Source organism: Gadus chalcogrammus, chromosome 23, assembly GCF_026213295.1.
Source record: "Gadus chalcogrammus isolate NIFS_2021 chromosome 23, NIFS_Gcha_1.0, whole genome shotgun sequence".
Classification (NCBI taxonomy): domain Eukaryota; kingdom Metazoa; phylum Chordata; class Actinopteri; order Gadiformes; family Gadidae; genus Gadus; species Gadus chalcogrammus.
In genome coordinates, this window is record NC_079434.1 from 9,231,186 (window position 1) to 9,255,173 (window position 23,988).

Consider the following 23,988-nt stretch of genomic DNA (forward strand, 5'->3'; position numbering starts at 1 on the left):
CCGTCGCTGCCGTAATGGTGCTTTCCCCTCAAAGTATGTCTGTCTGCGGTGTCCGTCCTCCTCTCTCCCTCCCCTCCATACCCTACCCTCCGCCCAGTCCCCTTCCTCTCCTGCCTCCCTCCCTCCCGCCATCTCCTCTCGCCCTCTCCCCTCTCTTCCTCCCCTCCTTCTCCTCCCTCCCTTCTCCCCCCCCCTCTCTCTCCTCTTCTCTCTTCTCCTCTCCTTCCTCCCCCCCTCCCTCTCGTCTCCTCTCGTCTCCTCTCCTCTCTTCCTCCCCTCCTTCTCCTCCCTCCCTTCCCCCCCCTCTCTCTACTCTTCTCTCTTCTCCTCTCCTTCCTCCCCCCCTCCCTCTCGTCTCCTCTCCTCTCCTCCCTCTCTTCCCTCCCTCCCCTCCCCTCTCCTCTCCTCACTTCTCGTCTCGCAACCCATTAGAGTATTTCCCTGTGAAGGCTCTCGGGCCGCGTCGCGCATCACAGCCACAGAAATGAAAGGCATTATACATTACAAAGTGTTTGATTTAAGCCTGATTTACACTGCTCTAACCCCCAGCACGGAGCTGAGAGAGAGAGAGAGAGAGAGAGAGAGAGAGAGAGAGAGAGAGAGAGAGAGAGAGAGAGAGAGAGAGAGAGAGAGAGAGAGAGAGAGAGAGAGAGAGAGAGAAATAAAGAGTAAGAGAGAACGAGAGAAATAAAATTCATGATAGGCTCTCAGATCCATCTGCAAATATTCCAGAGACATCAGTGCGTTAGGTGGGTGGGGTGGGGTGGGGTGGGGGTGCAAATACTTTATAAGATTCACCTTCAGCGTCATTGTCATCACGGTCGTCGCGGTGATGGCCAGGGAGCACATCTCCATCAGAGTCGGGGAGGGGGGGGTGGTGGGGGGGATCGGGGGGGGACGGGGGAGTTGTATAAGGACGGGAGGAGAAGCTAGTTGCCTGGATCAGTCGACTATGAGGCACTGCACACACACGCAACACACACACCCACACACACACACACACACACACACCCACACACACACACATACCCGCTGCTGTACTGGAGACTATAAACTCTACTGGTGGATAACCTGCTGCTGATTATTCATGGAAGAGAAACTGATATAACTACAGGCAGCAGACAGACAGACAGACAGACAGACAGACAGACAGACAGACAGACAGACAGACAGACAGACAGACAGACAGACAGACAGACAGACAGACAGACCTAGACGGACTGACAGATATACTGACAGAAAGAGAGGCAGACAAACAGAGAGAGACAGATCTTCCCTCAGACAGACATTCCCACAGACAGAGAGACATATATATTGACAGACAGATATACCTACAGACAGAGAGAAACATATACCCACAGACAGAGAGACAGAGAAACATAGAGAGACAGACAGATTGACCAACAGAGACAGATAAACCTAGAGACAGACAGACAGACTTAGTTGACAGGCAAATATACCTACATGCAGACCGATAAAGCAGAATGACAGCTGTTCCCACGGACAGACAGAGAGACATGTAAACCTAGAGACTGACAGATACCCACAGACAGCTACGGACTACAGACTCCAACAGATGCACCTACACAGACAGACAGATTTACAATTAAGACAGACAGATGTAGACGTAAAGAAAAAACGATACACCCAGAAAGATACAGACACACAGACCTATGTATCCACAAAGACTCAGACAGACATACAGACAAACAGATGAACGTGAGACTGGTAACCTTTCAAACAAATTAGAAACTTAAGAGATGTAAATTTCGACCTGCCCTGGAATAATAAGTGACCACCAACATAAGCGTGCTGACATCTTTTTCCATTTTAATTATTATTGTCATTTTTTCTTTTTTTGAAAAGTGGAACTATTTTCAATTCTTGCCGCGAGTGATGGGGAGTAAAATATGCATGAATATTCTCTGTGTCTGCCCGTTTTGATAATTGGTAGGACGCGCTTCCCACCTACTCGGCCTCCTAATACCTGACAGCTTGTAAACAGCGACGGCTAAATGCGGGCGACAGCTGATCAACAGGGTTTCAATGCCGATGGATCATTGGCGCTTTCCCTCATCCCTGTCTTTTTTTGTTCTTCCATCTGGCTTTGTGTCGGGGAAAAAAAGAGAGCGCGAAACACGCTGGCGCTAAAGAGGTTAAAAATAAGTGATAATTTAGCGTGAAGTATCGTCTTAAGAGAAGCTTCTGGATTAACACACGTGCGTGAGTGCGTACTTGTGCGCGTGCGTATGTGTGTTAATTCTCACATTATAATAGCGGTTTTCCTTTTCTTTGTCTGTTTGTTGTCTAATTCTTTTTTCCGTCTGGTGGCTTGAAAAGAGGTTTTGTCTTGATGGATCTGGAAGCGCGAGGACATCAGGGCTGTCACACCCACTTTGAAGGTGCTCCAATCGCCCATCAATCCTCCCCCATATGGCGCGCGCGGCGGCAGTGCAGATGCATCACCTCTCTGTACTCTGCACTCTCTCCTCCCCTGAAAGAAACATCAGCACCCCCTTCTCCCCCACCAACCCCTGCCGCCATGCAGCCTAGCCTAGCGCTGTGGTGCGCTAACACGCTGCGCACGCCCAGCATGCTAACGCTTAGCTCTGTACCTCTCAGGGAACAGAATAACGTCGGGGGGGGGAATCGTGTCGCGTTTCACTTTGTAAACACATAGAAATAAGAATGATTCTTCATTCGGTTTTTCGTTTAATCGCCGGTGGATTTTTAATCGATATGGTGGCGCTCTGTGCAAAGTCGGTAGGCCTTACCCTGTCTAAGTAAAGACCAAAGGCCTTGTGGTCTTTTTTGCCTTCGGGGCATGAAAAGAAAAGGCGGGAAAGACAGCTTGTGTTTATTTACCTCGCTGAGATCGCAGCTTGTCCAAACCGCTTCAAGGAGAGATCCGCTCCCCTCATTAAGGCTGTGTTCATGTACGTGTATGGTAGGGAGGAGCTGCTGTTTAATAAACACATTTGAACCCGGGTAAATGATGCATTCATTGCAGCACTTGACCCCAATCAATATCCGTCTAATCTTTACGTCGCAGCCATTGAATGGCTGCCATGCCGTCACAACGATACAGGCAGAGGCTGTAGGTATTCCACAGATGTCTTCTTCACATACAGGGCCATCACAGTGAGGTCAGATCTATAAACTGGAGGAATGGCACTATAAGATATTTGCTCCTCGCAGCGGTCATTACGGTGAGGTCGTGCTAGGGGAGGTAAAGCTGGAGGAATTCCACTAAGAGAGAGATATGTCACATCTCTTAGCGATAACACTATTCTCAGGTTACGGTGCTCTGTGTGTGTCTGCCAAAATAGAGGGGTAGTACTTAGGTAACGGCGTGTTTTGCTTTCCGAAAATTACTTTCATACGGCTCTGTCGTAAGCAGGAGATTTGTAGGGGTCTTGCGCCGACCAATAAAAAAGCAGCATTGTCGCCGTTGCCAAGTAAGCACTTACTTCCTGCGATGAGCGGCAGCAAACTATCGGCAACACCAAGAAACAAATCTCCTCTGTAAATCAGCCCCCCATATTGGTTTTGTTGTCACTCCACTCGTACCTTCGAGAGGGGAGATTAACACCTGTGCTAGCTTGTTGATAAATCAGACGCAGAAGAGTCAAATACTCCTCAAGCGCCATGGCAAAGTTTTTGTTACAAAGTACAGCAAAAGAACGACAGAACAGGTTTGAGGGAAACAAACTCCCACCCACAATGCAGACTCTTTTTTTTTTTGTTATGGCTTTAATTATATGTCTAAAATATAATGACATGCTAATTTGCTTACGTATTATGTCTCCCCATCTGGCAGCGTATTGCTAGCCATTGTATGGCTTTTCTCTGGGCTTGTGTCAGATGTTTTTACCCGCACTGTTTCCATTCCTCAAGACTGTAATTGTGATAATGGGCTTTATAAATAAACCCGACGCAGCTCAACAGTTTAAATATTGTTTGTATCTTTATCCTATGCGTTGCTCTGGGAAGGAACTGCTCAGGGTTTAGCCAGAGTGTTATGAAGGCAGTGATAACAGCGAACAAAAAGCAACATTAATTAAATTAAATTCACTCTTTTGTCCTTCTGTGTGCTCTCAGCTGATCCAGACGATCAGCGCGGTGGATAAGGACGAGCCGCCCAGTGGACACCGCTTCTACTTCTCCCTGGCCTCGCCTGTGGCGGGGAACTTAAACTTCACCCTCCGCGACAACAAAGGTACCCCACTCCGACGGCCTCGGCTCACCCCTGACCCGAACAAACACACTTCAACACTGCGCAGGACCCCGTGAAGGAGTAAAACACATTGGGCAAGAATGCGACCAGGGAAACAGTGCAATGGCAGTGTTTTGTTGGGCTGATGTACTCTCCTGCAAATTTATGAATTTTTATCTCATTGTGATTTATTTTCATTTTAACTGCTTATTTTGAAGACAAAATTGATCTTGTTTTGTTAGAGAGGAAAACGTTGAATGTATTCAATATATTTGAGGTAAGTACTTCAGAATGTTAGACTGAAGCACTTCATACGTGTAGGACACAAACTCAAATATATTCGATATAGATAATTTAATATGATGAAGACATTAAGCAAAGTAATCGTTTACATAAACGTTGCAGAAGAAAGAACAAAGTTATTATGATCAGAGAAGAATATTTTTCCTTCTTGATATTTTATTATAATTACAGTGAAACGATTACAGATAGAAGTCATTAAAAAGTAAGATTAGAAAGTGATAGAGCAACAAGTCACAATATAAATAGAGTAATAAGATAACACTCTATGCCCTCTGCTTTAGAAACTGAGCAGACATTGTTTGTTGCGTGATGATTTATAGCTTGGTGTTCACCCAGTGCCGGGCTGATAACAAGAGTACTGAACAACACATTCCTTACAAATAAAGGGCACAAGGTTGTGTGTTTCTGTATTTTTGAAACGCTACAGAAGCTCTTACATTACACGTTCTTCTGACATGTTTCTCTCGGTGTGTCCCCATCTTTCCTATCGTCTCGTTCTTAAATATAAAAGAAAAAAAAACATTTAACCCATCAATACATTGTTTATCTTTATATATATATATATATATATATATATATATATATATATATATTTGTGCATTTGTGGCGAGAGATTCATTTGCGTTTTGACAGCTGCTTTTATTTTCTGGAGTCCTTTTGTTTTGCCAGGCCACCATCTCTGTTCTGTTTTCAGCACAGTCCCTCCTTTGCCTCCCTTTCTATCCGCTTCCTGGCATGATCATGATTCATGATCATGACCAAACATTTAGATTTTTCCCCTCATCAAACAGAATGGTGGAGGAATCAACAGTTGGTTTCTGAGCACAGCGTGAAGTAGCGCGTGTGATCCAAGAGTCGTGTTAATGACACCATCTGTTAATCCTGCACAAGCACTCTAATACCAGCCAACACAATGCACATACCATCAATAATACTGCACACACACATATCTATATTCATAGCTGCAGTGGCTTTAAATCCTAAAAATACATCCTGAAGTCCGTTCCTTAACTGATTGTAAATTTGTGATTAATCTCTCATAAATGTGCACAACCTTGCTTTAATTTTATGCTTTTGTCCTATTTAAAAGACAGGCACTCCTTGTTTTGTTCGGTTAGAACTTTTTTATGTCTTAACACACTTGAAAAGTTTTTGAAGGCATGAAAAAGTCTCAGAAATCCTTCGTATTATTCTGCTCTCAAAGCCATCCTGAGAAGGAGGGATTCCCCTTTTGTCCCGAAGCCCTCTCAGAACAGGGCAGGAGAGTATTTGGTAGGGTCTCTGACTCCCTGCCAAAAGCCTTTGGGTCTGATAATCCAATGCTCGGAAATACCACTGCTTAGGAACAAAGCGTCTACTAAATGTTAAACAATTATTAGTAATAATGTAACAAAAGTCTATGCTACACGCCACCTAAGGGGCTGTCACACTCCACCAGGGGGACTCCTATTGGGCGCCTCCAGACAAAAAATGACACAGGCTGGGGATGTTGAATTGGGTCTATTGTAAAGCTTGCAGGTAATGAACATGCCACAGTGCTCCACTGCCACCCAGGAGATCTACCTGAGTGTGTGTGGGGATCGCTGGTTTAACATGGGCACACTGATTACTCAATGTGCAACAGGTGTGCAGCCTCACCCAGCCCCAGAGTCCATCAGACTGGGCCCGGTGAGGCTGCTCAACCCAGCCATCATCCACACACGCCCGCAGCGGGGAAGTCCTCACAAAGTCCAGTATCCAGTCAAGTGGATTTGCATAGAAAATACAATTATTATAATATTGGGCATAGAAATACAAATATTGGAATATATTCTGGCATAGAAATACAAATAGTACCATTTTCTTTTGGATAGAAATACAATATTGTGACATATTGGCATAGAAATACAAACATTACAATGGAAATACAAATTTCTTCTGAATATATATCCAACTATTGTCTAGTGTGTTTGTATAAAAATACAAATAAACAACCCTCCAAACTAAAGCTGTGACCCACGTACGTTCCACAACTGGTCGCTCAACACTCCCCCCCCCCCCCCCCCCCCCCCCCCTCCCCCCTCCCTCCCCCCATCCCCCCCCCCCCATCCAGACAACACGGCGTCCATCCTGACGAAGCGCGGCGGGTTCCGGCGGCGGGAGCAGCCCGTGTACCGCCTGCCGGTGCTCATCGTGGACAGCGGCAGCCCGGCGCTGAGCAGCACCAACACGCTGGCGCTGCGCGTGTGCGACTGCGACGCCGACGGCGTGGCCATGTCCTGCGGCGCCGTGGCCTACACCGCCACGGGGCTCAGCACCGGAGCGCTGCTCGCCATCCTGGGCTGCATCCTCACGCTGCTCAGTGAGTCCCCCCGGACCCCGACCAAACTGTTGTTTATTTCATTTTGTTATTCATGGAGATACAGTGAGTTGGACAGGAAGGTGTGGAGGGGGAGAGGGGAGGACACGCAGCAAAGGATCATGGGAAGGAATTGAAACCCGGTTCACTGCTGTAAGCACTGGGCCTTAACGGTACACACTCTACCTGGTGAGACTCCAAACTAAACTATTTTTGGGAGAAATGGCAATTTTTTGTTCTGGTGAAATTTTATAGCTGGAGTAGAAAAGTTGCATGCTGCTGGTTTAACTTAATGAGACTTAAGGGTGTCGCTTTAGTGCAGAGTGAAATAAATGCACCTTCATTAAAAGATAAGCCAAGATATCAGTTGGTATTGGTTCAATCATGACCTTTAACCTTTCAGTTAAAGGTCAATAAAGCTGAGGTTCTAATGTTTGAGATTAACATTAAAGAAATCTAAATACATAAAAGACAAGATTTTACTTTTACCTCCAAGTCATGACCTATCATTTTTCACTGCCTAGAGAGGTAAAAGTTGATTTAAGTTAAAGGTGTTTTGGGGAAGATTAAAAGCTATTATTTGAATGTAATTTGTTAGAAAAGTCCTAGCATCCGTCAGCTATTAGTGAGTGAAATGCGCTGTGAGAAGAGCTGCTTCCACCTGACTGCGCCGGACCCTGAACCTGCCAATTTAAATTTGACACTGCTTCAAGCTAATTTCTAGCCAATCAAGGCATCTCTTCCCTGATTGGTTCTGGGAATCCATCTCACCTGTCAATCACATGCGTATAAATGCAAGGGGTTCATCTGAATACTAAGTATACAGTATACTATTTCTGTTCAGTGTCTACTACTTCACCGTTAATGTAGTAAGTTGTACAGCTATTCGTAAAACGCCTCCGAAGGCTTCCGAACACCACCAGATGTTTGGAGATTACGTGTTTCCCCTCTCTGCGCTGCACATCAGATGCCGGCAAAATTAAAGTCACATGCGATAATTTACCGTTTTTTTTTGTTTTTTTGTTTCTTCTTCTTCGGCTACCAGACTCCGGCTGAATTGTGGGATAGCGCAGTGACCTACCGTTGTATACTGTGGCGGATATTACGCATTCAGATTTTTTTTGCCTACTACACAATGCATACTGAGCATCCGGACGCGCTATATTTGTGACGTACTGCAAAATGCCTACTATAGCCGTCCAGTATGAGTATTCGGATGCAGCCTAGGATAAGGCGCTAATGAGAAGGCCTAATGTTGGATTATAAACACTTCAATGAATTAAAGAATGTTGAAGAAGGCTACATATTTTGCATTGAATGATTTAGGGTTGGAGCAAATCATTTAATCACATTAATGTATACTTACATTAATGTGATACTTATATACTTGATTTTGAGTGATATAAATTTGAATTCATAAAACAGCCATTAACATTAATTTATAATTAATTCATTTTAATCAGTGTTCTTTCTACGTTTAATGCTGGTTTCGTGAAATCAAATAAAGATTAGACAAAATATAATCATATTCATCCCGCAGCGAAGGAATGCTTAATTACAAACATTATGACACTTCCAGGGGCTGTCATATTAGTTTTTTTCAGGTGTTAAATCAGCAATTAATCTTATTGCACAGATTTTGTTCTTGTTTTGAACAGTTGTTGTTGTGTTGTTTCTGACACCATGCTGTCAAAATATTTAAAACAAGGTGCAGCTTAAAGAACAGAAGATGATAATTGGTCTTTAAAAGCAGTACCAGACTCCCCGACCCTGCCTTATAACAGAACTCTCAGGTTGTGTTCATTCTCCGGCTCCCCTTTGAACACCACTTTAAGTCCCACTGAGTGGAGGACAGGTGTGTCGCATTAACACTCATCAGCAGGTGACGGGGTAACCCTATCAGCAAAAAGGAAGCTATGCAGGAAATAGCATGTTTTTAGCAGTTGACCCTGCTAAACTTGGCTCCTCCTGGTTGATGATGAAAAATCCAGTTTAACGTGGTGTTGCATCCTGACGTGCGTGTGCGCGTGCGTGTATGCGCGTGTGTGTGTGTGTTTTGATTGCCCAATGCACCACAGGTGTGTAGGGCTGGCCCGAATTATTCGAATATTCGAATACTCGTTCGGAAAATTTGTATTCGAAGCTTAAATCAGTATTCGGAGCTTCGTTTTTGTTTTTTTTCACGTACGTGACGTTACCAGAGCGAGGGAGGCAAACTATAAGCGTCAACGACACCAAGCAGAGAAGCGAGAGAGGTGGAGGAAGAATAGATATCTTGTTTCCCTTTACTTTATAACACAACATTAGCGGGATCTCTGGAGGAAAAGTAATACTTAAAACCTTAGCTTAGTTTGTTTACGTTCGCTGTACAGCGCCGCGCCAATCAACTGTGACTGGCTTGCTGCAGAGCGTGAGCGTCTTGGGAATACCCGGTCAATATAATGGATACAATATGGACATATAAGACAATCAATATTCGGTATTTGTTATGGATTTATTGTACAAATTCCCTGAAAAGATGCACGTTCCAGGATGAATTGAAAAACTCCCGTAAGGGCTGAGATGGCAGAGAACAGCTGATTTGGAACGGAGCAACAGATGTTCGCTTTCACTGGAAAAAACTAAGGAACTTCAACCTACTTAGGCCTACTAATTAACGTTCAAAAGCTATTAAATCTTCAACAAAATATGCAGATACTGTCAAAATCGGTTCCAGGGAGTATATAGGGATTATTAATGTTGTTTTTGATGGTGTTTTTTTCTGGAACGAGTATTTGAATATTCGCTCGGAAAAACCAACGAGTATTCGAAGCCTGAAAAATGGCATTCGGGCCAGCCCTACAGGTGTGCAGCCAGGAGTCTAATCAGTCTGACTCGGGCCAGGTGAATCTGTTTAAACCATCAGCCACACACACTCGTCTATGCAAACCAATGTTTTGGGGGGGGGCGGTTTTCCTTGATCTCTGAGTTATTGCCCAGTCTCTACTCTGTAATACACAGCAATTACTGATCAGATAAACAGGCCCATTTACCGTGACGTCCAGTCCCCAATCACAGGCATGACCACTGGTAGAACCACAGAATACAATACTACTAGTAGAACCACAGAATACAATACCACAAGTAGAACCACAGAATACAACAATACCACAAGTACAACCACAGAATACAACAATACCACAAGTAGAACCACAGAATACAATACTACAAGTAGAACCACAGAATACAATACTACAAGTAGAACCACAGAATACAATACCACAAGTAGAACCACAGAATACAATACCACAAGTAGAACCACAGAATACAATACCACTACTGACACCCTACATGAACACATGATTCTAGGTGCTTGTGACAAACACGACATACAAATACATACAAATATCACACGCCGTGTGCTTTGACTTCTAGAACCCGGGGTCTAGATTATCACCAGTAAAACCTTCAGAACTGCTTTTCCCAGAATAGAACATTAAAAATAGAACCCACAACAGAATAGATGACCACTACATTACAACCAGTAGAACCCTCCAAATAGAATCACCACCTCAACGCCAGTAGAAGCCTCAGAATAGAACATAATGGATCACCACTACATTATCGCCAGTAGAACCCTCAGAATAGAACACACAACACAATAGATAACAACCACCTTATCGCAAGTAGACCCCTCAGAATAGAACCCACAACATAAAAGTTTACCACCTCGTAATCTCACCATGCGGCAAATGATAATAGCTGACTCCTTTATCTTGGCTGAATGCATTATCAGGACAGCGATAGTTCCAGGCTGAGTTGGAAGCCGTGCAGAGCTGAGTCTATCCAGCTCTCACAGGAACATGAATTGGCACCAGCACGCCTCTCACATGGATTCCTTTCTATTGAAGGTCTCCATCTTCTGATTCCTGCAGAGAATGGGTTTGATAGAAGAGTAATGGTGCTGCCGGTCACATAAAACACGGTCAAGCATTCGTCTGTAGCCGTGTGTGTGTGTGTGTGTGTGTGTGTGTGTGTGTGTGTGTGTGTGTGTGTGTGTGTGTGTGTGTGTGTGTGTGTGTGTGTGTGTGTGTGTGTGTGTGTGTGTGTGTGTGTGTGTGTGTGTTTGTTAGGGGGAATACGTGCGTGTTTCTTTGTGTGTCAGTGTGTGTGTGCACGTCATTGGGAGTGAGTGCGGGCGTATTTGTGTGTATCTGTGTGTGTGTGTGGGTAAGAGAGAGAGTGATTGAGTAAGTGTGTCAGTGCTTGCTTGTCATTGGGAGTGTTTTCATATATAATCATGTCTGTCCGTGCGCCTGTACTTTATATATTGTGTGTGTGTGTGTGCATGTTCGTGTGTATGAGGCAGTGGGTGTGTGGGTGCTAATGGCTGTGTACTGCCTTTTCCACCATACGGTCTCCTTCATAACCCTTGTGCTGAGACTTCACTCGTCAATCACATCCGTTCACACCACAATGACACATTAGCTCACACAGTCACCTTTCAACATGCCTGCTCGGACTGAAAGCGGTGCGTGTGTGTGTGTGTGTTTTTCCTGGTATGTGTTTGAGAGGATGAGTTACTTAGCAAGTCAGTGTGTCTATATATGTATGTGTATATATATATATATATATATATATATATATATATATATATGTATATATTTATATATACATATATATATTACATTTACATTTACATTTAGGGCATTTAGCAGACGCTTTTATCCAAAGCGACTTACAATAAGTACATTTGTCATAAGAAGTGCATAAATATATGGCTGTCGGTACAGAAAGGATGCGTGTGAGTGTTAATGTATATTTGCATCGTCTTTTCATGTGCATTAACTCATATTATCAGAGGTCTTACTGTGTGTACGACACACTCTTCTGCCAGCTTGTCCTCAAGACATTACATAAAATACCATATGTGGAAGCTAAAGTCAAACGACATTCATGTTAAGTAGCAAGATGCCTACTGCTAGACTGGGGATAGTGGCCATCAGACCTAGAAGCTATTCGAAAATATATTGATGTGACAAGAAGCAGACATGTTAATTCTCTTGCCCACCACCGTAGCTGATTGGGTTTTAGTGATTCCATCACCGATCCAAACCTGATTCTTTGTTCAGACGCTTTTATTTTGTCCTCGCCGGTCAGGTATGAATAATTCCTCCTCCGGGCCAATTAGAAAGACTGTCTGGAAGGCTCTCAGCTCCGCACATCTATTTATCACTCTGTCTCTCCATTCATCTGTCTGTCTCTTGTGTTTCTTCGATTCACTCCCTCGTTTCATTCGTTTTTCATGCCTGTCTTCATATAAATATACATCCAAAATATTTATGAAACTCTATTTTGTGTACTACATTTACAAGAAAGAAAAGCGAGCAGAATCGACATCTAAACATTGGCAGTGGAGGTAAATATTGATGTATTATAGTCATATATTCTCTACGTAATTATGTATTTCAGTCACAGCGATTTCGTGGGATGTACGTTGCATGCGTGCGTTCAGATCAGGTTATGAACCAAAATTAATTATTAGACTTTAATTACGAAAGATACTTCAAAGTGGGTGGATTTAATCTCAAGGGTTCTGTCTTTGTCTCCTTGGAGACACTTTTGGCAATAAGTTGTATTTGTTTCTGTACAGTGTCACAACCGACCTTCAGTCGGTCATAATCATAATACTGCGAACGCAAAGGCTTTCTTTAGAGGGCAGCGTGCTCAGTCCTCATCGTGTTACCTTCACTCGGAAAGAGACAGTGACTTAGCGGACATTTGTTAACATGAAAATCTTCAAGACTGCCACTTTGAAACAACGGTATCATTATAGCTTGGTATTGAACCGCTGTCAGTGGGGAGCTGACATACGCAAGCGAGCATGTTACGGTAATGAAGCGGGCGACACGGAGAGAAAAAAAACACTCATGTAACTAGTTGTGTCTTGATGGATCGCTTACACAATTCAATTACACTAAAGGCCGTAGAACAGGCGAATTGATGGTCGTCCTGCATTACGTTAACGCGAGTCTCGCTGATGAAGACGCAGACCTTAAAAGGTTGGATTGGCCCCCTGACCTCGCCCGGCTTCATGGATAATTTCACACCGGCGGCTCCGTTTCCCCCGTGAAGCCTTGAACCATTCATATTCCCTGGCTCCCCTCGCGCTGGCCTCCAGCCAATGGGAGAGGCATAATGTCTTGTCTTCGAGGCGTGAGTCCCCGAAAGAATATAAGGGAGAGAGAGGGGGGGAGAAGGAGGGATGGAGAGACATGGGGGGGGGGGGGGGGCAGTAAAGGAGGAAGGGAGACTAATGGAATGGAGGGTGGAAGAGAGAAAGGTGGAGAGAGTGAGGAGGGAGAAGAGAGTGAGGAGGGAGAGAGCCAGTAGGAGGGGATGAGAGAGAGAGAGAAAGAGAGAGAGAGAGAGAGAGAGAGAGAGAGAGAGAGAGAGAGAGAGAGAGAGAGAGAGAGAGAGAGAGAGAGAGAGAGAGAGAGAGAGAGAGAGAGAGAGAGAGAGAGAGACTAGAGCATTTCTATTCCACTGTGCCACGACGCAGCTCATGAGCCGTTGAAATCAAAGACAAAAGTGTCACCAGCACTACGCCCGTAATGTGAATCTTCCAAGCATTTCACCCAATATTAGAGGCTGGCTGTTAAACAGTAGGGACCTGTCTCCCTCACCCTATGTAGCATCCCCCACCCGCTGTAGCTAGCCAACCTACCATGTCACACCCCCGGCAGCCATTTTGAATGCGGGGGGGGGGGGGGGGGGGGGCACACTCCAGTCTGAGAATCCCCCGCCGTCCCCGTCCCTCCTCCTCAAATGGAACTCTTACTACGGGATGTGAATTAGTAGTTGCCATTAGTTCCCCGCCACTTTCCCCCCTCCCCTCTATACCGTCCTTCCTGGAGCCCCAGCAGGTGTAGGTGAAAGGGGGCGGAGGGGTCCGGGGGGGGCCACGGGGGCGGGGAGCGATATGTCAGGGGCTCAGGCTGACGGTGACGGATGGCAGATCATTAGACAGGTGCCAGGTTGCTCGGCTGGAGAGTTATTTTCAGCCTATCAACGCATGGCGATGGTGGAGGAGGAGGAGAAGGAGGTGGAGGAGGAGACGGGGGTGGGGTGGGTGCACTCAGACGACCAGTGGGTTAGAGTTTGGCGAAGTTTCATTCCGGTTCTCGCCGCGGTGATGTCAGAGGGTTCCGCGGCCACGGCGGACGCGGAAGCGATATTGGTTTCTTACATTGTGGCGGGGAAATTAGGGGGAAGGAGGAGGAGGAGGAGGAAGAGGAAGGGGAGGAGGCGGCGAGCGACGGCTTCCCAGCGGGCCGGGTCGGGGGCGGGTTCTTCATATTGAGATCCACTTATGGTTTTTTATGCTCGGGTTACGTGGGTTGAGGTGGTACTGTCATCTGAATAAACGGCAGGTAGATGGAAACGTGTTCGGACAGCGAAGAAGATGAGGGACAGGAAGCCTCTTGTTGTCTGGAAAACAACACGGAGACCGAGCATTGATGCTGCCGACTGACTGACTCACGGCTCCGCATGATGAGTGGAGAATGATTTCCGTTTTACACGTTTGATGATAGTGGTTATGATGGTGATGGTTATTATTTATGAAATGATATGTTGTAAATCATAATCATATGAATGCGATGATCGAGATGATAGAACAACACAGGAGAAGGAGAATATAATCATATTATTGTAAAAGCAGCGTTAATAATATTGTATTAGTAATCATGCCATTAGCACTTCCGTTACATCATTGCATCCCAATCGAGGATCATAACATTGATAATATGCTTATTAATAATGTTATATGGCTATATTGCATTCCAGTCATGGTGCTCCTGACAGGATCATAACATTAATAACATGTTTATTAATAATGTTATATGGTTATATTGTCATTCCAGTCATGGTGCTCCTGACAGGATCATAATATTAATAACATGTTTATTAATGACGTTTCATTGTCCTGCCAGTCATGGTGCTACTGATCGTGACGATGTACAGGATCATAACATTAATAACAAGTCTCTTAATAATGTTATATTTTTTCGTTGTCCATCCAGTAGTGATGCTGCTGATTGTGACAATGTACAGGATCATAACATTAATAACGTTCTATTGTCCCTCCAGTCATGGTGCTGCTGATCGTGGTTCAGAACATTAGTAACATTAATATTGTTACATTGTCCCTCCAGTCATGGTGCTGCTGATTGTGAAGATGCACAGGCTCATAACCTTAAGAACATGTTCATTAATAATGTTATGGTTTTATTGTTCATCCAGTCAAGGTGCTGCTGACAGGATCATAACATTAATAACATGTTCACTAATGACGCCATCTTGTTGTATTGTCCCTCCAGTCATGGTGCTGCTGATCGTGACGATGCGCGGCCGCAGGAAGACGCCCCTGATCCTGGAGGAGGAGCGGGACATCAGGGAGAACATTGTGCGCTACGACGACGAGGGGGGCGGCGAGGAGGACACGGAGGCCTTCGACATGGTGGCCCTGCGCAACCTCAACGCCATGCACGCCGACCTGGGCGCCGCCCTGCGCGGCGGCGGCGGCGGCGACCCCAAGGCCCGCCGCGACGTCACCCCGGACACGCCCACCTTCTTCCGCTACCCACCGCCGCAGCAGCAGGCGTCCTCCGGCGGCTCGTCCCGTCGGCCCGCCGCCTTCAAGTCGCTGCCGGACCACGTGGTGTTCCGCGAGTTCATCTGGGACCGGCTGAAGGTGGCGGACGTGGACCCGTCGGCGCCGCCGTACGACTCGCTGCAGACCTACGCCTTCGAGGGGAGCGGCTCGGTGGCCGAGTCGCTGAGCTCGCTGGAGTCGCTGAGCTCGGACTCGGAGCACAGCTACGACTACCTCAGCAACTGGGGCCCGCGCTTCAAGAAGCTGGCCGACCTGTATGGCAACGGAGATGCCGCCGCCGCCGCCACCAGCAGCGTCAGCGTCTTCTCATAGCCCGAAGAAAAGAAAAAAAAGATGTTTTTAAACTGTTACTGTTTTCTTTGTTTGTTTTTTTTCCACGTCGACGCCGACTCAGAGGAACGTCAGCGACGCTGTTTTATTTATTAGCTGAGGAGGTGAGCGAGTGCTTCGCGGCCGACGAGGCGACGATTTTGATTACAGCTCGACAAACTGTGAACTTAAAAAAAAAGGAACTGGAATGGTGTCAAAAGGTTTTGGCGCGTCTTGCCTCCCTCGCACGCCGGCGTTTCAGAAGTGTGACTCGGTGAGATTCGACACAGACTTCTGAAGAAGAGGACTCCACAGGGGAAGGAACCTTTTTGCTCAAAAGACATTAAAGGCTTGAGATTGGGCTGGGCTCCAGCCACTGTTCAGGGGAGCGATTCAACGGAGAGAGAGAGAAGAGAGAGAGAGAGAGAGAGAAGAGAGAGAGAGAGCAGAGAGACAAGTGTTCTTTCATCGGGGTGATGGCCAGAAACCTGGCACTCTTGCATTCCTTGGCCTATCTTACAAAAATAACCCATGGCGTTCTCCTGAATTGAATCTCAGTTCCCCGGCGGCTAATCGGCCTGTCGTTTGTCGGTTTGTTTCATTGTTTTTTGCTGAGGGGGCTGCCAGGGGATTAGTGTATCGTTTGGTGTGGGGGATGGGGGGGGGGGGTTCAAAGACGTTTAATAAAGTATGGAACTAGTTCTTATACTCGGTCATATCTGCTACTAACTGGGGTGTAGGAGTGAAACTTTGTACACAACTTCTCCAAGTTAGCCAGAGTAGCAGCGCTAAGACATGAGCTAGACTACAAATGATGAAGAAGAAGATAAATGGATCGCCTGATGTCTCTTTTTAGGGAGCGGGGCATTGGAAGTACAATCACCTCAAACTCTCCTCACAAAAAAAAAAAAACATTTTTTCAAGATGTTAAATTGTGATGTTGTTCGAGTTTGTTTTATTCTTCAGCCTTTCTATTGCCATGTCCGATGTATGAGTTCATTAACGATGTAATGAATCCGACTGCAGCCTTTATGGAGTCTGTTGTCCTGTCGGTATCCACCAGAGGAAACGAAAAGATGAAATGGAAGAAATCTTTGCCGAAGATCGTTTTTTTTGTGCTTGGTTTCAAGAATCTTGCGAAGTTTCCTCTCGAAGATAAAAAAAAAAAGACTGAAGTGACAGTCGTTAGCAGGGTAGTCATCTGAGTAAATCAATTTTGCTTCTGTAGTTTGCGAGTTCAGCCTGTTGTTATTGCAGAGATATCTTCGATCGGGGTCAAAGTTAACAATGCACAGGTTTCGTTATCGATGGTTAACTGTATAATGCTGATATTGTGCAGATATTTTATTTTTATTTCTGCTGAAACAAATGTTACGATTGGATGTCAAAATGTATATCATGTACTATTTATTTTGAGGAGGCAAAATTGTGCTACAAATGTTTCTATCATTTTTGCTGAAAATAAAATGGGCATTTAGTTCCTTAAAAGACCAACCTGGCTTCTTTATACCTGTGACCATTTGAACGATTTTATATTTCACTATTTCAACCCTTCCACTATTCCACTATTAAATTGCCAATGTGTTGTCCTTGTTGCTGTTTTTTTGATTGGATGGGTGTTTTTTTTGTTGTAATAAACAACATTTGTTGAGACTATTTTTTTTTTTATCAGCTCAATTTCAGTTCCATTATCCGTCTATTCACGAAAACCACATTGGGCACAAGAAAACACATATTTTACACATCAAATCACATAAACGTTTGAAAGGTGTACCAAACAATCTCTTCACAAAAGAATGAGAGAGAGCACAGATTAAGATTCGCGGGGTCCAACGGGTGAGAGCAAGGTGATGTGGAGAAGAGGAGGAGGAGGAGCAGGAGGAGGAGGAAGAGGAGTGTGTGTTTGTACTTGAAAGGCCCGTTTGGAGATGGAGGCACGGGGCGTGTTGCTCCGTGTGATGAATAGTCCGGCACTCTGCTCTCCTTCTCCACAAAGCTCTCCAGCAAATTAGCTCTCCGGCCCCTCCCGTGGTCAGCTATTGGCACACCGCAGGGACGGATGTCTTTCATGCACGCAAATGTCACACACACACTGCTTCTACGTGCCATCGCCTGCAACATGCACACACTTTTCACGTGCACACGTCTGTCACATGCACACGCATCCCACAAACACCCGCCGTGTATCCATTTAAAATGCCACGTGAACACATGCACGCGTACACGTGTGTGCTACACGCACATACCTGGCACCTATATACACAAACACAGACCCTAGTGCAAACACTATACATGCAGTGTGGAGCGAAACACGGCTATGTTAATAGGAAGAGGGGGAGAGGGGGCCTGTTGACCTATATCTTCCCTGCTAGAGTTTATTTACTGTTAGATGGACGTATTTACAGTGTATTTATACAGTAGGCCTATCTATCCTGCTGTATAGTTGACTGTACATCAGGAGGACGCTGAGTCTGCCCCTAATGTCCAGGGTAGGTCTACCCTACCTGGGGGGATGTGTACACCTGTTTCCGACATAACCAGGGTTGTTTTACATGTTATTCATGATTATGGTAAACCTTACCGCTCTGCAGATGTGATGCAAATGACGTGAAATAATATGTATAAATATATATACTTGCTTTGATGGGTTTGTGTGATTATTTGTTTGTTGGGCTTACTATGTTGCCACAAAAAGGTGTGTTTTTGTGTTTGAGTGTGTGCGTAGATATGTGTTTGTGCAGGTATGTGTGTATGCGTGCGGGTGCGTGTGTTTGTTTGCACGTGAGCCATCCATATAAATAATACTAAATAAACACTTTGGAATGATGCAAGACAAACTCCACTTCTAGCCACAAAGCAACACACTCTGTCTCTTCAGTCGCGTCGTTCACCGATCCAGTGAGGAAGACGAGGGTCCTCCATCGTGGCGACGGCACCCCGACAGGTCTCCGATGAGATGTGATGCGACTGACGCCAGCGCACCTCGCTGTGATGCAATTGGCTGAAATGAGCGCATTGTGTGCGTCTGGGCTCTGGGGGTCGGTAAATAAGCCGTCTCCTCTCAGGTATTGACTTAGTTGCGGTTGCCTTTGAAGACGACACACGCAGTAACATCTGAGGAGACAAACTATTAGCCGTAGCAGTAGCGCGTTCATTACCATGCTACTCCTGCTAGGCTAGTGCGAAACCACAAAACGAACGGACACGCCGCTGAACTATTGGCCGGGAGTAGCCGGCTCATTACCACGCCGCTGAACTATTGGCCGGGAGTAGCCGGCTCATTACCACGCCGCTCTCACTCGACTGCTCTTGTTTCGAATAGCGGGGACACTGGAAGTGGAACTATTAGGGGTAGCTGCGAGACGGTAGCTAGGAGACGGTAGCTAGGAGACGGTAGCTAATGCGACTCGACCGTAGCTAAGCTCTCAATAAACCAAAAGTAATACTGGGTGTAGTTAGCAGCAGTCTCATTATGACACAACTTTAGCTGGGCTGGTGGATGAAAGGAGCGTCACGGCTCTGACTATGAGCCAGGAGAAGCTAGCTCATTAGCATGCTACTCTTCACATTCCGGTGAAGTCAAGGCAGGTGACTCTCGTACGCAGGAGGCCGTTAGTCATCCACAGGCTGTTCAGGAGCACATTTCTTTATAATGGCTGTCTCTTATCTCTCTTATGTCTCTTCATCTCCATTTCTCTCCCGACCACTTATTTACCAGGTATTTATTTATCATTATTGTGACAATTCCCAGGCAGTATATTTGCTTTCAGGCTGAACAATAAAACTCTGATTACCACTTCTCCTCTGCTTGGTACAGATTTATATCGTGATTATTATATACGTCATATACATGATTATCTAGCATCAGTTTGTTTTACATATCATTTCGTCATTTCCCATTTCAAACAACCAACTGAAAACAACAATGTTAGGAGTAAAGTTTACAAAAGATTGGTTAACTTAAGCCCAAAAAAAGAAAGAAAAAAGGGACGCTTCAACATTAGCTCCCACATCGCTAACGTTGGCCATCTTGCCCGATCTATTAGCCAATCAGAACCATCATCCTCTCCACCTGGCACCTGGGGGTACTTCTGAGCAATCAGGGAGCCCCACCTTATCAGGGGGCTCAATCCGGCCCCTCGCTTGATTACCCATGTTGGCCCCGGGGCCCCCAGCAGCCACTCAGCCCCGTGTCCTCTCCTCCCTTATCATAACCATGCATCATCAACAAATTGCCCTGACAAAGACGGGCCCCATCTTCCCAACGCCGACTCCGGCAGCGGGGGGAGGAGATTGGGGCCGTGTTCGTCACCGGGCGGCGAGGGGGCTAATGGTGTCTGACCCCCGCGGTGTACTAGAGGAAGGGGGAGGGACAGGGGGAGGGGGGGGGGCTGGTCTTCGTCTGCAGACACTTGGCCGCGCGCTTGCACACCAGGTGTCAGCCGGTCGGCGGTGGATCCCGCTGGCGTTATTAAGCTCCTAGTGATGAATAATGCACGCGGCCGTGTTTTCATTATCACTCATAATCACCAGATATGGATGAGCTGGAGTGGCTGTGTGTGATTGTTGAGATGCATAATTAATGGCAAGCGGGGAGAAAACATGTTTGTTTTTCCTTAATCGTTCACACACAGGCGCGCCGTTGCTCGAACGTTCATCTTGTGTGTGTTTGGCTTCTGCTTGTCTCGCTCTCTCTCTCTCTCGTACGCACGGACCCAGTCTTACAGTGGCCAAACTGTAATACCCATTACTACATGATGCATGCAGCTCACTGCTTGAAGAAATTATTAGGGGCGGGGGGAGGGGGGGAAGCAGAATACTCTATAGCGTTTTTATGATGGATTCCACGCCGAAAGGATCCGGGTTCAAGCCCCGATGTCCGCACTCTTAACCTGTAGGCCTCCTTCAGTGAGAGACGCCCTCCAACTGCTCCCCCATCCAGGAAACCCAAACGGGCTCTTGAGGATAAAAGTGTCCGCTGAATGACTCGATAGGGAGGAACACATGCAGCATTTCCAAGGGCCGCATTCAGCAGGAGAATGTTTGACATGTGATTCATGATTATGGTAAACCTTACCACTCTGCAGATGTGATGCAAATGACGTGGAATAATATATCAATCTACTGCTTGCTTGGATGGGTTTGTGTGATTATTTGATTGTTGGGCTAACTATTTTGCCACAAAAAGGTGTGTGCGTGTGTGTGTGTGTGTGTGTGTGTGTGTGTGTCTTTGTGCATGTGTGGGCAGGTGTGTGTGTGCGTGTGTTTGTGGATGTGTGTGCAGGTGTGTGTGTGTGTGTGTGTGTGTGTGCGTGGGCTTGTTTGCGCGACAGCCATCCATAAATGAACATTTTGTAATGATGCAAGTGAAACTCCACTTCTAGCCACAAAGCAACACACTCAACCTGCTTCTCCAAGGACCCACGGCTTGCTGAATGACTCGATAGGGACACACGCAGCATTTCCAAGGGCGGCATACAGCAGGAGAATGATTCTCTGCTTAGCTTCAAACCATTGAGCGGGTTGCCCGAAGTCCTGGCATGTTAATTCCTCCAGATGAATATTTATTCCCCCCCTCACGTGCGGTGGAGCCTCCCAGCTCATCCAAAGCCCCTCGTCCCATTCTCCATTTCTACACTTTCCTCTCGGCCCCTCCAGGAGATACAACTTTTTGAGGGGCCAGTCTTCGCGGGGTTGCTCGTCATGAGCCAGGACGCCTAGCTGTGCCAGTGTCCCCCGTCCCACCTCGTCCTCCCCCCATCCCTCTCTCTGCTCCTTTGAAAAGAGGAAGAAAGCAAGAGAAGGGGAGATCAAAGGGGGCGTGCGGCACCATGTTTTATTCTCTCTCTCTCTCTCTCTCTCTCTCTCTCTCTCTAAGTCTCTCTCTCTCTAAGTCTCTCTCTCTCTCTCTCTCTCTGCATTGTGTACTCTCTACTATACTTCCACTTAAATGTGATTGGTCCCAAGACCTGGCCAATATAAATTATTCATTTGTGAGGTGTGTGTGTGTGTGTGTGTGTGTGTGTGTGTGTGTGTGTGTGTGTGTGTGTGTGTGTGTGTGTGTGTGTGTGTGTGTGTGTGTGTGTGTGTGTGCCTGTGCGCATGCATGGACGTGCATTATGTGCATACATGCAGATGTGTGTGTATGAGTTTTGGTGTGCGTGCGTGCGGGTGTGTGTGTGCATTCGTTCACAACTTGCTGGAATATATGTGTGTGTGTGTGTGTGTCTGAGTGTTTGTGTGTGCGTGGAACGACTGTTCGTACATGCACAGCGGGCAGGAATGTGTGTGTTTGTTTGTGTACGTGTGCCTCTGTGCTTTCGGGTCCATGCGTGTGTGTCTTTCTGCTTCTTGGGGACAGTGCGAGCACAGGCTTGGTAGAAGTAGGTCAAATTGGCAGCAACAAGACAAACAGATGAAAATTTAAACAAACAAAAAAACACACAAATACATATTTTAACTGACCTTCCGTAGAAACACATTCTGACAGTTCATATATAAATAATTAGCAACATTTGAAAGATGTCAATGACGCTGGCAAATGCCAGCGTCATGAAGGTTATATCTTATTCGCTGTTGTAAGATGGACACACAAAAGGCACAATTATCTCCCCTTGACATGAAATGACCTGAGTGTTAAGCTACAGTTTCATAAAATAGTAGATTCATGACCGAGTACCCCAATGTCACATTCATATTGCACAACTTATTTTTCAGACTTTAAGATGTTATGTATATATAGCGAAACAGCAAAGGTAATATCAAACCGAATTGTACAAGAAGATTGAAAGAATTTAGTTCACACCCAATAAAAGGAGATGTGTGGAGGAAGGATAATCCACCAGCAGTGGGGAGGCTGTTGAGAGGTCCTGGGTTCTAAGCCCAACATGGCGTCCCGGAGCAAGCTGTCCTAAACCCTACCTGCTCCTCAATAACATGTATAATTCAAAACCAACCTCAAGGAAAGCCTTAAACACACACGTCTCGACTGACTAAACCGTAGTAAAGAAGTGAACCCCCTCCCGACCCAATTCAACTGTAAAATAAAAAACAAAAAAAACGACGAAAAGCTGAAAGTCCGTTTGGGCCTCGCTGGCAGCGGGACACGCTACGACGACGACGACGGCGACAAGACCCGACGCGCGAGCCCGCATGATGGGAGCGTTTGACTAACGAGGAATTAACGTAATTACAATACGCACCGAGGGCCCCCTCGCCGCTGACGGCTGGGAACATGTCAGCGCGATGCCGCTGTTAATGAGCCGTGCTCGCCCGCGGGCTAATTAGCAGCTAGCGCGTCTTCTCACGCAGGTGTGTCGTTGGCGTCAGAGACACGCGCGCGTGGGCGCCGGGTGGGAAAATAAAGCAGTGATGACTTTTTGTTTGTTTACCGTGGATACATTAAAAAAATGAGCGCTAATTACACTTTTAAATAGTCAGTTAATAGTTAAGAGGGATTATTCTTTGGCTGTTTTTTCTTTTTTTTTTGTAAAATGCACGATAACAAATAGTCTGGAGACCGTGTTCTGGCAGACGGCTTTTGTTCTAGTTGGGTTTTGGTTTTGTCCGTTGCTCTTAGAGGCACTGGACGCGACACGGGCCAGTGATTAATGGTGCCGTCCATTAGTCGAACCTTCTGCCAACCGAAATCTATTAACACTTCCATGCTCTAATCTCACTCAATATAAATCAGCCGCACGCCTCCAAACTCCACCGCTGGATATATTTGCATAATTAACCGAATATTTAGCCATATGTCATTATTTTCCCCCCCATTTTTTGGCAACCTAGAGAGGACCTCATTTCTGTTAGGGGGATTGGGGTGGTTTGGGGTGTGTGTGTGTGTGTGTGTGTGTGTGGGGGGGGGGTATTGTCACTGTCCTGACAAAGGCAACGGACACAGCCTTCATCAATTATTCATTTTGCTTTGTCTATTGATTTACATAGTTGCACATAAACCAACTGCCCCGGACAGAATAAACAGACACGCCCAGGCAGCTTAATAATTCACCAGCTTTTGTTGTCCCCGGTCTTCAGTGATGGCCCGCTTTATACCGTCATGAAGTTAGAGGAACAAAAGAGGCCATGGAGTTATACTGGTCCCATTTAATAGAGTTTGAACCTGGTCTCTCTCTCTCTCTCTCTCTCTCTCTCTCTCTCTCTCTC

At 46.0% G+C, this 23,988-nt stretch overlaps 2 protein-coding genes across 2 annotated transcripts in view; one reads left to right on the forward strand and one right to left on the reverse strand.

Moving 5' to 3' along the window:
* The window catches only part of LOC130377652 (cadherin-7-like), an 11,304-nt gene extending 10,455 nt beyond the window's left edge, over nucleotides 1–849 (reverse strand). The window contains exon 1 of the mRNA XM_056584809.1: nucleotides 799–849. Coding sequence (XP_056440784.1) covers nucleotides 799–849 — 51 coding nt within the window. The remainder of the gene's footprint in view (nucleotides 1–798) is intronic.
* A 1,890-nt stretch (nucleotides 850–2,739) lies between these two features.
* On the forward strand, nucleotides 2,740–15,825 carry LOC130377653 (cadherin-7-like). Its single transcript, XM_056584811.1, has 4 exons — nucleotides 2,740–2,763; nucleotides 4,102–4,219; nucleotides 6,612–6,860; nucleotides 15,218–15,825. The coding sequence occupies exons 1-4, from the start codon at nucleotides 2,740–2,742 to the stop codon at nucleotides 15,823–15,825; spliced, it is 999 nt and encodes a 332-aa protein (XP_056440786.1).
* Nucleotides 15,826–23,988: the final 8,163 nt, after the last annotated feature.

Excerpts from the sequence above, each read along its gene's own strand:
- LOC130377653 (XM_056584811.1), top strand. The coding sequence starts at position 2,740 with ATGGTGGCGCTCTGTGCAAAGTCG. Across the intron at positions 2,764-4,101 it reads TGGCGCTCTGTGCAAAGTCG|CTGATCCAGACGATCAGCGC; the intron begins GTAGGCCTTACC and ends GTGTGCTCTCAG. Across the intron at positions 6,861-15,217 it reads CTGCATCCTCACGCTGCTCA|TCATGGTGCTGCTGATCGTG; the intron begins GTGAGTCCCCCC and ends TTGTCCCTCCAG.